At 42.2% G+C, this 10,291-nt stretch overlaps 1 protein-coding gene and 1 non-coding gene across 5 annotated transcripts in view; both read left to right on the top strand.

The window, feature by feature from the left end:
* Positions 1-544: 544 nt before the first annotated feature.
* DNAJC16 (DnaJ heat shock protein family (Hsp40) member C16) overlaps positions 545-10,291 on the top strand; it is a 24,174-nt gene continuing 14,427 nt past the window's right edge. For 2 of the 4 annotated variants that reach the window (XR_005082644.2, XM_037146112.2), the window contains exons 1-4: positions 545-658; positions 2,533-2,717; positions 6,410-6,476; positions 8,206-8,542. Coding sequence is in view for 2 of the 4 variants with exons in the window: in XM_037146112.2 (XP_037002007.2) it covers positions 2,551-2,717; positions 6,410-6,476; positions 8,206-8,542 (571 nt within the window). In the remaining 2 variants the exon portion in view is untranslated. The remainder of the gene's footprint in view (positions 659-2,532; positions 2,718-6,409; positions 6,477-8,205; positions 8,543-10,291) is intronic. The other 2 variants (XM_037146113.2, XM_053660420.1) reach the window with 2 other exon arrangements.
* Positions 4,958-5,065, top strand: LOC119049985 (U6 spliceosomal RNA). The gene has a single exon (XR_005082647.2). It is a non-coding gene; the product is annotated as a U6 spliceosomal RNA (small nuclear RNA).

The following is a 10,291-nucleotide window of genomic DNA, read 5'->3' as shown; positions in this document are numbered from 1 at the left end:
TGCTAAGGGTGGGGACTGGCATATTCTAGGCTGGAGTTTGCTTTTTGATAAATGGGTTTAGGAGTCCTGGGTTCCTGCTCCTCTCTGGGCTTCACTCTCCTCATCAGCATATGGAAAAGTTGGACTAGGAAGGATCCCCGAGGTCTCTTCAAACTCTAACGCTCTAGGATTCTATGAATAGGCTTAAAGAGAACCGGGACCAATGATTGCTTCCCCACCCTAGCAACTGTTGTTAGACCAGGGCCATCTCCCGGTAGGACTAGAAACTCCTCCCTGGATCGCGGAGGTCTTTTTGGCTTCCCATCCTGCACCGCGACTTAGCCTCGCTAGGTGGCACGTCTTGACCTCTTTGGTAACGATCATCCTTTTTTGATCCAGCCAAAGAGCGCGCCTCGTTCCCGTGGTAACCGCGTTAGGTCCACGCGCAGACGGTGTGTGGCAAGGGTCAAAACACATTCGCAAACTAGAAGCCCTCCACCTGTTCAACCCATGCTTTCGATGCGCCAGGCCTTTAAGTGTCACGTGACTCCCTTTAGGTTGTCCCCTCCTTCTTCCCCTCCCCAAGTCCAGGCGAACGCTGGTGTAGACTGGAGGCTCCCGGCCGGCGGACTAACTGGATCTCCGACGCTGCAGCCATTTAGGCCGGTGCCCTTTCCCGGTAACTCCTTCCCCGCGTGACGCGCGGAGCCACGGACGCGGCGTGGCCAGGCAGGCTAAGGAGCCTCTCTTCGTTTCTTTCCCGTTCCTGGTCCCTGCTGGGCCTGGGGGGAATCAGGAGCCGACCGGGCCGGGACCAGGGCTCTCGGAGGGCAGCAGAGGAGGCAGCTGCCTCCTGGAAGGTTGCGACCTCCGGCGGAAGCTGGAGGCGGTGCCCAGACTGAGAGCGTGTCTCTCGGAGCGGCTGCCTGGTTTAGGGGTATTACCCAAGGGCGGTAGCCTACCTGTTGGGCAGGTGGTTTCCTGCCCTGAGACCGGCATCGTCAAGCTTCTGTGAAGCTGCAAAAGAACTTCACAGCCCCCCACCCCGCCACTTGGGCCCTCTAACAGGAGGCGACTGACACAGTTGAATAAGACAGTGTTTGTACAGCACGATAGAAAAATAATTACAAGTATCATTTATTGACTCAATCCTGTGCCCAGTAAATACTTTACATGCACTTAACTCCCATGTTGACCTTTTCAAGGTGTGTTATTCACCCCCATTTTTTAAAATAAGGACACTGAGGCTTAACAAGTTTAAGTAATTTGCCCAAGATTATAAAGTGGTGGAGGGTGGATCTCAATCTTAGTCTGATTCCGGAGTTCGTGTGCTTAACCAGTAGCTACATCACCATCCGGATTTTTAGCGGGCTGTGCGTGTTTTGTAGGACAGGGTAGGTTATAGGTTGCCTGAACAAGGAAAAAACAGGTTTTAGATTTTTATTCAGCGTGCTTGCAGTCCTAAACGTTGGCTCTCGGGTGGGTCGATTTGGCGAGGACTCCCAGGCCGCATTTACACCACTGCGTGTCAGAATCCACTGCTGTTACACGGCTTTTGCCCACTCTCAAGTAAAATGTCACAGTAGACCCTTGAACCTTAAAATTGGAGTACTTTATGAGAAGTCAAGGTAAATACGGCCCTTGGAAAAACTTTGTATGGTATCACCAAGATCACAAGTCTTCTGTGCAGTAGAGCACCGTGTTGTTTATTAACCAGCCAGTATTATTAACAAAAGCCAGCGTGATTTCAGTCCCTACACTCAACTAGAGATGGAGCTTTAATATTTAAAGACTGTGTCTGGTCTACAGTCATTGTCACCAGTTCCCCTTCACGTGGAAAATTTAATGTTTTCTCACCACTTTTGCCCAAATGGAAGTGGGAAAGTTGAGCATTTCCTGAGGTCTGCGTTTATAATGACCCTATTTCTAATGATTGAATTAAAAAGCAGCTTCATTTTCTTGTTCTAATGGGCTCGGTGAGAAAGAATAGAATTGGAGCATATTAAATCCTAACTGCAGCTTTTTAAGCATATTTCACTTTTGTATTTTTACTTATTTAACTCCCAAGAATGTCACAACTGTCTCATTTTGTGGTTTGGGGCATGGTAAATTTTACAGTTTCATGAATTTGTTTAGCATATACTCAGTGAGGTATTCTGAAGCCTTGGGCTTTTAAGTTTACCCTATTACTGATTGTCAGGATAAGTGAAACAGTGTATTGCAGATGTAGCCACCCTGATTTTCCTGTTTGTCTTCTCACATTTGCTTCTTGTTTCTTCATCTCATTTATTTTCGGTCACTTCTAAAGCTTTTCTAACCCAAGGATTCTGGAGAGGTGCTGTTAATTCTTATTGCTCACCTTTTCATCTATAAGAGTTCTTATTTGTGAGATAAATAGTAACGAGATTATGTTTTAAAATATAGTCAAACAGCCTGACACTTTTTCTGCAAAATAGCTTCTGTTTGTTTTGTTCTTCCTGACCTACATCTTTACCTAAAGAGCAAGACTGTCCAGGTTTCTACCACTGAAACTTGCCTCTTCAATCATTTCAGCTCTGGAAAGGAAGAGAAATGGAAGTGAAAAAGTTGAGCATTTCCTGGCCATTCTTGATAGTTCTGGTTTTGATCCTGCAAATTCTGTCTGCGTTGGATTTTGACCCATACAGAGTCCTAGGGGTCAGTCGGACAGCCAGTCAGGCCGATGTTAAAAAGGCTTATAAGAAGCTCGCCCGGGAATGGTAGGTGAAACAAAGAAATAGTTTAATATAAGCTAAGCAGTTTCAGCAGGGAAATGAAGCTTCAGTTATGATTAGCTTTTATTTGTCTCTGTTTCTGTGTTCAATAAATATATAATATGTCTGTCTAAAACATTTATTTGGAAGAACTAATGTTCATGTTATTCTATAATTTTAGTGATGTAACTCAAAGCCTGTGTTACTGTGAAACCCCCTTAATTGCTGAGATACCATTAGCATGTTTAATGTTAAAGTAGGAGGAAACTTTAATTTTTTTAATATATATATACTTAGGAATGGATAAACTACCCTTCCCATGAGTTTATTCATAAAGTAACTCTTTATGAGCCTCATTGCTGAAGGAAACACTACCCAATCCTATTTTCTAGGTTAATTTTTAAGCTGTCAAAAAAAGACAGCTTAAAAATTAAGAATAAGAGCCTTATGAATTTAGAGTAAGAATAAGAGCTTTAGAATAAGAACTTTTTGCTCTCAATTTTAAAAGAATATTCAGGAATCGAGTATATTTGTAGAAAAATCAGAATTATACTTGTAGCTATTATATATGCTAGAGAATATACGAGTGTTTATGACTTAGCAGGATGGCAATAAACTTAACACTTATTTTGGACAGACAGCATCAGTTTCTTGCACTAATGCTATGGAGTGGCCAAAGTTGAAGGGTTGTACTATGTAGCTGGAGGGGAGCAGAGGGAGGAGGGATGGAGAGAGAGGACCCAGGCGACTACTAGCTGGGTGAACCAAGCTTGAGAACAGAAAGAAGGTTTGGGGTGGGAGCATCACCAAGCACCTGCCTGCTAGGGGCCAGATTCTGGTGTGTGTGTGTGTGTGTGTGTGTGTGTGTGTGTGTGTGTGTTTAATCTCATTTAAACCTTATAATTGCACTGTGAGGGAAGGCATTGCTGTCCCGGCTTTATACATTTGTATTACCTGTGGCTTCCATAGTTTGACCTTCTGCACCAACAGCTAGTTTATCGCTTTCTTGTTTTTGGATCATTTGCCCATCTGGGCAGAAGTAGGGGCAGGTGGGTTGGCATTTTGGGCAGGAAGTTGGACAGGACAAAATTGCCTCAGGCAGATGACCATGCAGGGTGCGCGTGACTGCCTGACACTATTATTCTTCAGTAGAACGTGTACCCTAGTTTTAAACTGGTTGCAATACAGGTAAAAGATACTTTTAAAATATAATGTTTTGAATAGATATTTTAGATCAGCACTTCCCAGCCGTTTTGGCACCAGGGCTGCTTTCACAGAAGACAGTTTTTCTACAGACCAGTGGGGTGAGGGATGGTTTCGGAATGATTCAAGGCGTTTACATTCGAGCTCATCTCCTGCTGTTCCGCCCGGTTCCTTACAGGCCCAGACTGGTACCAGTCTTTGGGCTAGAGGTCGGGGACCCCCGTGTTACACCATATTCACATCATGAAGGATCCGGAATTAGTTACAAAAAAACGCAGTCTCTATGTGTGGCCTCTTTCCAGGGACTCTATACAGCAAAGTTGCTTTCTGCATCATTTCAGACTCTTGCCTCTTCATGTTTAAAGCAAGATTTATAAATCTGCAATGAACTTCTACGGTAGTGACATTCTTTTGGACAGGATACTGCCTTTGACAACATTTTAAAACCAGAAGTGGCAGCTTCAGTGTGTAGGACCTACTGAAATGTACAGCTTTGCCTTTGCTGTCTCCCAGAGCCAAAAAGGATGTTATATTAATTAAACGAGCCATATGCTTCTCTTCCTTAATTAGAGTCTCTCTAGGAGTAATTCATCAGCGTGTGTAGAGTATCATCTAGTGAAAGGCTACAGTTTTACTTTACCTTTGTATTTTCGCTGTACTATTATTTTCTGCTGCTTGGGCAGGGCAGTGTTGTTTATCACTGAAATTGTTTCCTTTTTGTAATGGTTTCATATGCACTGAAAATAGTAGTGTGTCCCAGTTTGACTTTTCAAAATGAACTGAAGCAGGGGGAAGTAGGTAATTGTCAAATTGGATTTGTAGCTTTCCTCTAACATGTTTTACTACATAATAGCTTTGCTTATACTTCCCAGGAGCTTGCCCCTTGCTTGGTACAACCACTTAAAATTACTTTTTCTCTCAGGAACACTGTTTGTCTCCCATAATTAAGTTATTTCATACATACTTTTCTTTTGTCATCTACATTGACAAAATAAACACCTTCCACCACTCCAAGAAGAAGGTGTCATATAATGTAATTTGGAGTGCTCGCTTCGGCAGCACATATACAAAAATTGGAACGATACAGAGAAGATTAGCATGGCCCCTGCGCAAGGATAATGTAATTTGGAGCAAATGGGTATAACATATACATGGCTAGTACTTCACTACATTACTTTTTAATATTTATTATCACTACCTTCTGTATTTTTTAATTATAGTTGGCATTCAAACTATGTTACTTTTTTAATTTTATTTATTGATTTTAGAGGAAGGGAGGGAGAAAGAGAAATATTAATTTGTTGTTCTGTTTATTTACACATTCATTGGTTGCTTCTTGTATGTGCCCTGACCGGGGGGAATCAGACCCGCAACCTTGGCATATCAGCACAATGTTCTAAACAACTGACCTAACCAGCCAGGGCCTGGGTTACACTTTCAGCCTCTCTTTGTATTCCCTTAGAGAGGTAAGTAGGCCACCAGTAGATGTGTATGTACTGCAGTTAGTAACATGTTTCACATACACAGAAAATAGCATTGGACAGTGCTTTCCTAGAGCTGAAGTTACCCTTCTCTGTTTTCAACTTTGTATTGTTTTCCTGTGATTAGAAAAATATCTGTTATAAGCGGAAACTGCCCTGTGGTTCCCCCCCAATTCCGGGCCTTGGTTTCCTTTGTTGCAGGGTCTGTGGTTCTAACCCAGCTGCCCTCACAACTCGCTCTTTAAAAGGTTCAGTCTCTTTAAAAGTCCCTTCCTACCCTTCCCCCTACAAAGTTCTGTGTGTTAAACCTTCATTTGTGTGATCGTATCATTTTTATCTTTTAAAGGCTTAGCCTACATTTGAATATTTAAAGCACTTTTTTTGTCATCCAAAAAACATGCTTTGAAACCACCATCTTGGTCCCTTAAGTCACACTTTTCATTACACCTGGTGGGGTTTTTCCCCCACTAATGTTCATAACAAGGATTAAATTTTTTTTATTTAGTTATTTTTCAAATACAGTGTTCTGTTTATTTCTCCCTGTAACAAGGATTAAATATTAAGGCGGGATGTCTACATTCAGCAGTGAGCCATTTGAAGTTCCCTTATTTCTACAGAAATTAGAATATATGGTGTAATTCATTCACATATGTTCCTAGTAGAATATGTTGGCAAAGTTGTAAATGTTTTTTATTTTGATGTACTTGGTGCTGTTCTTAGTGGTCTTTTGCTTCCCAGTGGATATTCTGTTTCCAGAACCTTTGCTGCAGGAAATTTCCTGGAAGCAAGCAGCAGTAATTGCGTGAAGAATAAGGTCTGTAGTAGAGTCTCAGTGAAGTGAGCACTGAAAAATCAAATGCCGGTCTAGATCTTAGGGGGTTCTAAGGACACAAAACCCAGCCCCTGCTTTCCAGGACTTTATAAAATCCGGTAGTGAACTGTGTGGGCAAGGATGTTAATTGACCATGTGCAAAACACGAAATCTATTCTCACTTCTGCCCTTTTGCGTTTCAGGCATCCTGACAAAAACAAAGATCCCGGAGCAGAAGACAAGTTCATTCAAATTAGCAAGGCTTACGAGGTATTGTGTCGGGCTTTGGGATACATTCATTAGCTCCTATAGAATGTGTCTGAGTGTTTTGTAAAATCCTCTCGGGCAGGGCACGTTCCCTGTGCCCGTGACCCAGCTTCTAGGTGATGGTGGAGACCGTATTTGGTCCTATCACGTATGTCAAAACTAGTGCCTGAGTACTTCAGCTCTTTAAAAGAATGGCCTATTTAAAGGCTTTAATTAGAATTGTAGAATTACCCTGAAGGTACGTCTTTACTTCCTTTTTAGAAATTTATATTACATGCTCACTTCGGCAGCACATATACTAGAAATGTAAAACTAACTACAGACCACTTTGCCTACAGTTATTAACATGACACAGGGTTGCCAATATGGGGTCAGCCAAAAAGTTCACTTAGTTTTTTCCATAAAAGAAAGCATGCATTTTTAATTTTCAACAATAACTTTATTGATTTGGACATTTTGAGTACGTTGGATATGTCCTCCTACCCACTTGGCATCTAGTGGGTAGAGGCCAGGGGTGCGGCTGTACATCGTCCAGTGTATAAGACAGCCCACAGCAAAAATGTCAGTAGTACCGAGAAACCTCACAAAACCGCTTTTGACAGATTTGATCAGTCACAGCTCCTTCTCCATCCACTGCATAGACCTTTTCTTTTTTTTTTTGCTTTTCAGTTGTGTTTTTACCTTTCTTGAAATAATAAAGCATAATATGCCAAAAATGTTGCGTATTTTCTTCCATCTTCAGTATTAAAATGGCTACACAACAACTCACCGGTTTTGATTAAGTTTTTTTAAATGCACGCTGATAGGACAGCTGTCACAATACAGTCCAACCAAATTGTTTCTAATGAAGTGAAAGACACTAAGCACTACCGGAGCTGTCATACAGGAAAAACAAAGGAACTTTTTGGCCACCCATATTTAACACGAGATTTTCAGTGGTTTCCTAACACGTCAGCGTGAGTGGTTCCGTCTGGAAGACACAAAAGTCAAGTCCTCGGCTTCCTGTGTTGCGCAGGGTGATGTTCTTCAGTGGGCGGTGCTCGGCTCGTGGAACAGCACGTCATCCTGACACAGCTGCTCGCGTTTTGAACTTCAAAGTTCTTTCTTTTTTTAAAGATTTTATTTATTTTTAGAGAGAGGGGAGAGGAAGGAGAAAGGGAGTGAAAAATCAGTGTGTGCTTTCCTTTCACACACCCCCCCCCCACTGGGGACCTGGCCTGCACCCCAGCATGTGCCCTGCCTGGCAGTCGAGCTGATGACCCTTTGGTTCGCAGCCTGTACTCAGTCCACTGAGCCACACCAGCCAGGGCCAAAGGTATTTCTAAGTAAAACAAAGTGAGCCAACGTACAAGACACTGAACGCAATTCTGTGGTCTTTTTGGTGTGCATAGCTTTTCATATTTTGGTTTGAAACGTTCCAACATAAATGATGTGACCCAGTAAGTGTTCTTGTGTGCAAGCCCTGATGTTAGGTTTCAATTGTTTTACTGGTGTGATTAGTGTTATGATAGCTTAAAATCCTTAAATCCAACCTGAGCGTGAGTATTTAAGTGACTGAAGTAACTTGGTCTTGAAATGCTTAATGATTCTGTCTGATACGTTAATTAGAATATCTCATTATGTCATAGCTGTACATTTATCTTTTTTCTGTATCTTCTAAGCTGCTTACAGAAAAGTTCTTTGGGTAAACGTTTATTTGTCCTATAGATTTCTGTTTTTTCTTTCTTTGTAGATTCTTTCCAATGAAGAAAAAAGGTCAAATTACGATCACTACGGAGATGCCGGAGAGAGCCAGGGCTACCAGAAGCACCAGCAGCGAGAGTATCGCTTCCGCCATTTCCATGAAAATTTTTATTTTGATGAGTCTTTTTTTCACTTCCCCTTTAATTCTGAGCGGCGGGACTCTATCGATGAGAAATACTTGTTGCACTTTTCACATTATGTGAACGAAGTGGTTCCAGACAGCTTCAGGAAACCATACCTCATCAAGATCACCTCGGATTGGTGCTTTAGCTGTATCCACATCGAGCCTGTTTGGAAAGAAGTAGTTCAGGAACTGGAAGGATTGGGTAAGATCGTTTGATTCACTGGAAGAGGTTTAAATGGGAGAAGGGAACTTTGAAATGTTGAATGTTATGGGATGTTGGGGAGAAGGAACAGTGTGATTTCTCTTCACAAGTGCATGGTGACTGGTGTTTCCCAGGACACATTTTCAGAGAGGGGAAATGTATCAGCCACTTTCATTTTGCATTTTCATTTCATAATGTGAAGCTTTATCTCTGCGGTCTCCTAACATCTAGTTGGGGCCTAATATGTAGGAGAAGCTTAAAATGATTGGCGAACAAAGCAGCCCTCCAGCTGGTAGTAGTTTCAAATTATTCACATGGTATTTGTGCTGCACTCCGTGTATTCATTTGCTAGGGCTGTCATAACAAAGCACACATAAACAGCAGAAATTTGTTTTCTCACCATTCTCGAGATCAAGTCCAAGATCAAGGCGGCAGCAGGGTTCTGTCCTTGGCTTGCAGATGATTGCCTTCTCCCTGTGGTTTGCATGGTTGTCTCTCTATGTGTACGTGTGTTCGGTGTCTCTCTTTCTGTGTCCTAAACTCTTCTTATGAGGACACCAGTCACACTGGATTAAGGCCACCATGGTAACTTACATACTTCTTTAAGGCCCTATTTTCAACTGCAGTCACATTCTGAAGCACAGGGCAGGGCGGACACAAGTCAGCCCACAACATAATGACTGTGAGTTCCCATTCTAAATTGCAGATTAGCCTTTCCTTTGTTTAGTTTCCACTTAGTGCCTGGAAGACTTTAGTGATTCAGGGAGGATATTTATTTTAATGATTCCTTAAAGTTGGAACTACTGAACTAAATGTGTGTGTGCATGTGTGTGCTTATGTTTGTGTTGCAGGCATTAACAGACCCCCTTTTGAATAACTAAAAAAGGACAAACTCATAGGGGCTGAGAAGCCTGTATTTCTCTGGAGAGAGCATACCACTGACAGCCACTGGTTCATTTGTTCTAAAACCGGAATTTTCAATCTGTTGTTCAGAAGCACTCAGCTGCTCAGATTTATCAAAATACTTTCCTCAGATTGAGCATTAAGTGAGAAATTTTTTACTAAGTGCCTGATATAAAGCACTTAATGAACAAACCTTAGAAAATTTCTGATTACTAGATTTCCTGGTTTCACAGGAAAATTGTTTTTTAAACATTTTTAAAAATATTTTATTTATTTATCTTTAGAGGAGAAGGGAAGGAGAGAGGGAGAGGAATATCAATGTATGGTTGCCTCTCGTGCATCCCCTGCTGGAAACTGGCCTGCAACCCAGGCATGTGCCCTGACTGGGAATCGAACCGTGATTGTCTGGTTCGCAGGCCTGCACTCTCACAGGAAAATTTTTGAAAGTGCCTATTCTATAAACGCCTTTAAAAATTTTTTTTCTTAAATGTATTAGTCTACTTTCTTCAACTCATCGAAGATCAAAGCCCAGCTGTTTACTTATTAGCTAAGTCTTGAAAGGTGCCTAGAGGTCGGCCAGGCAGGAAGGGTGAGGAGCACACAGGCAGAGGGAACAGTGCAGAGAAACAAAGAGCGTTCTCGGAAGAGCCCCAGCAGCAGGTGAGAAAAGAGGAAGCAGGAAGAGCCGGGAGCCAGCGGGTACGGAGCCTTAAATCCAGTCTGAGGAAGCTGGACTCTACTTTGTAGTAAGGAATAAAGCCAAGAAAAGTTTTTGCATAGAGGAGTGACCTAATGAGATCTACGCTATAGAAAGCTAACTCCTAAAGCGACGTGGAGGACAGATGA

The sequence above is a fragment of the Artibeus jamaicensis genome, unplaced genomic scaffold (genome assembly GCF_021234435.1).
Source record: "Artibeus jamaicensis isolate MK-2021 breed Jamaican fruit bat unplaced genomic scaffold, CSHL_Jam_final scaffold_847, whole genome shotgun sequence".
NCBI classification, from domain to species: Eukaryota; Metazoa; Chordata; class Mammalia; order Chiroptera; family Phyllostomidae; genus Artibeus; species Artibeus jamaicensis.
Note: the sequence above shows the minus strand (reverse complement) of the source record. Positions and strands in the feature narration are given on the sequence as shown.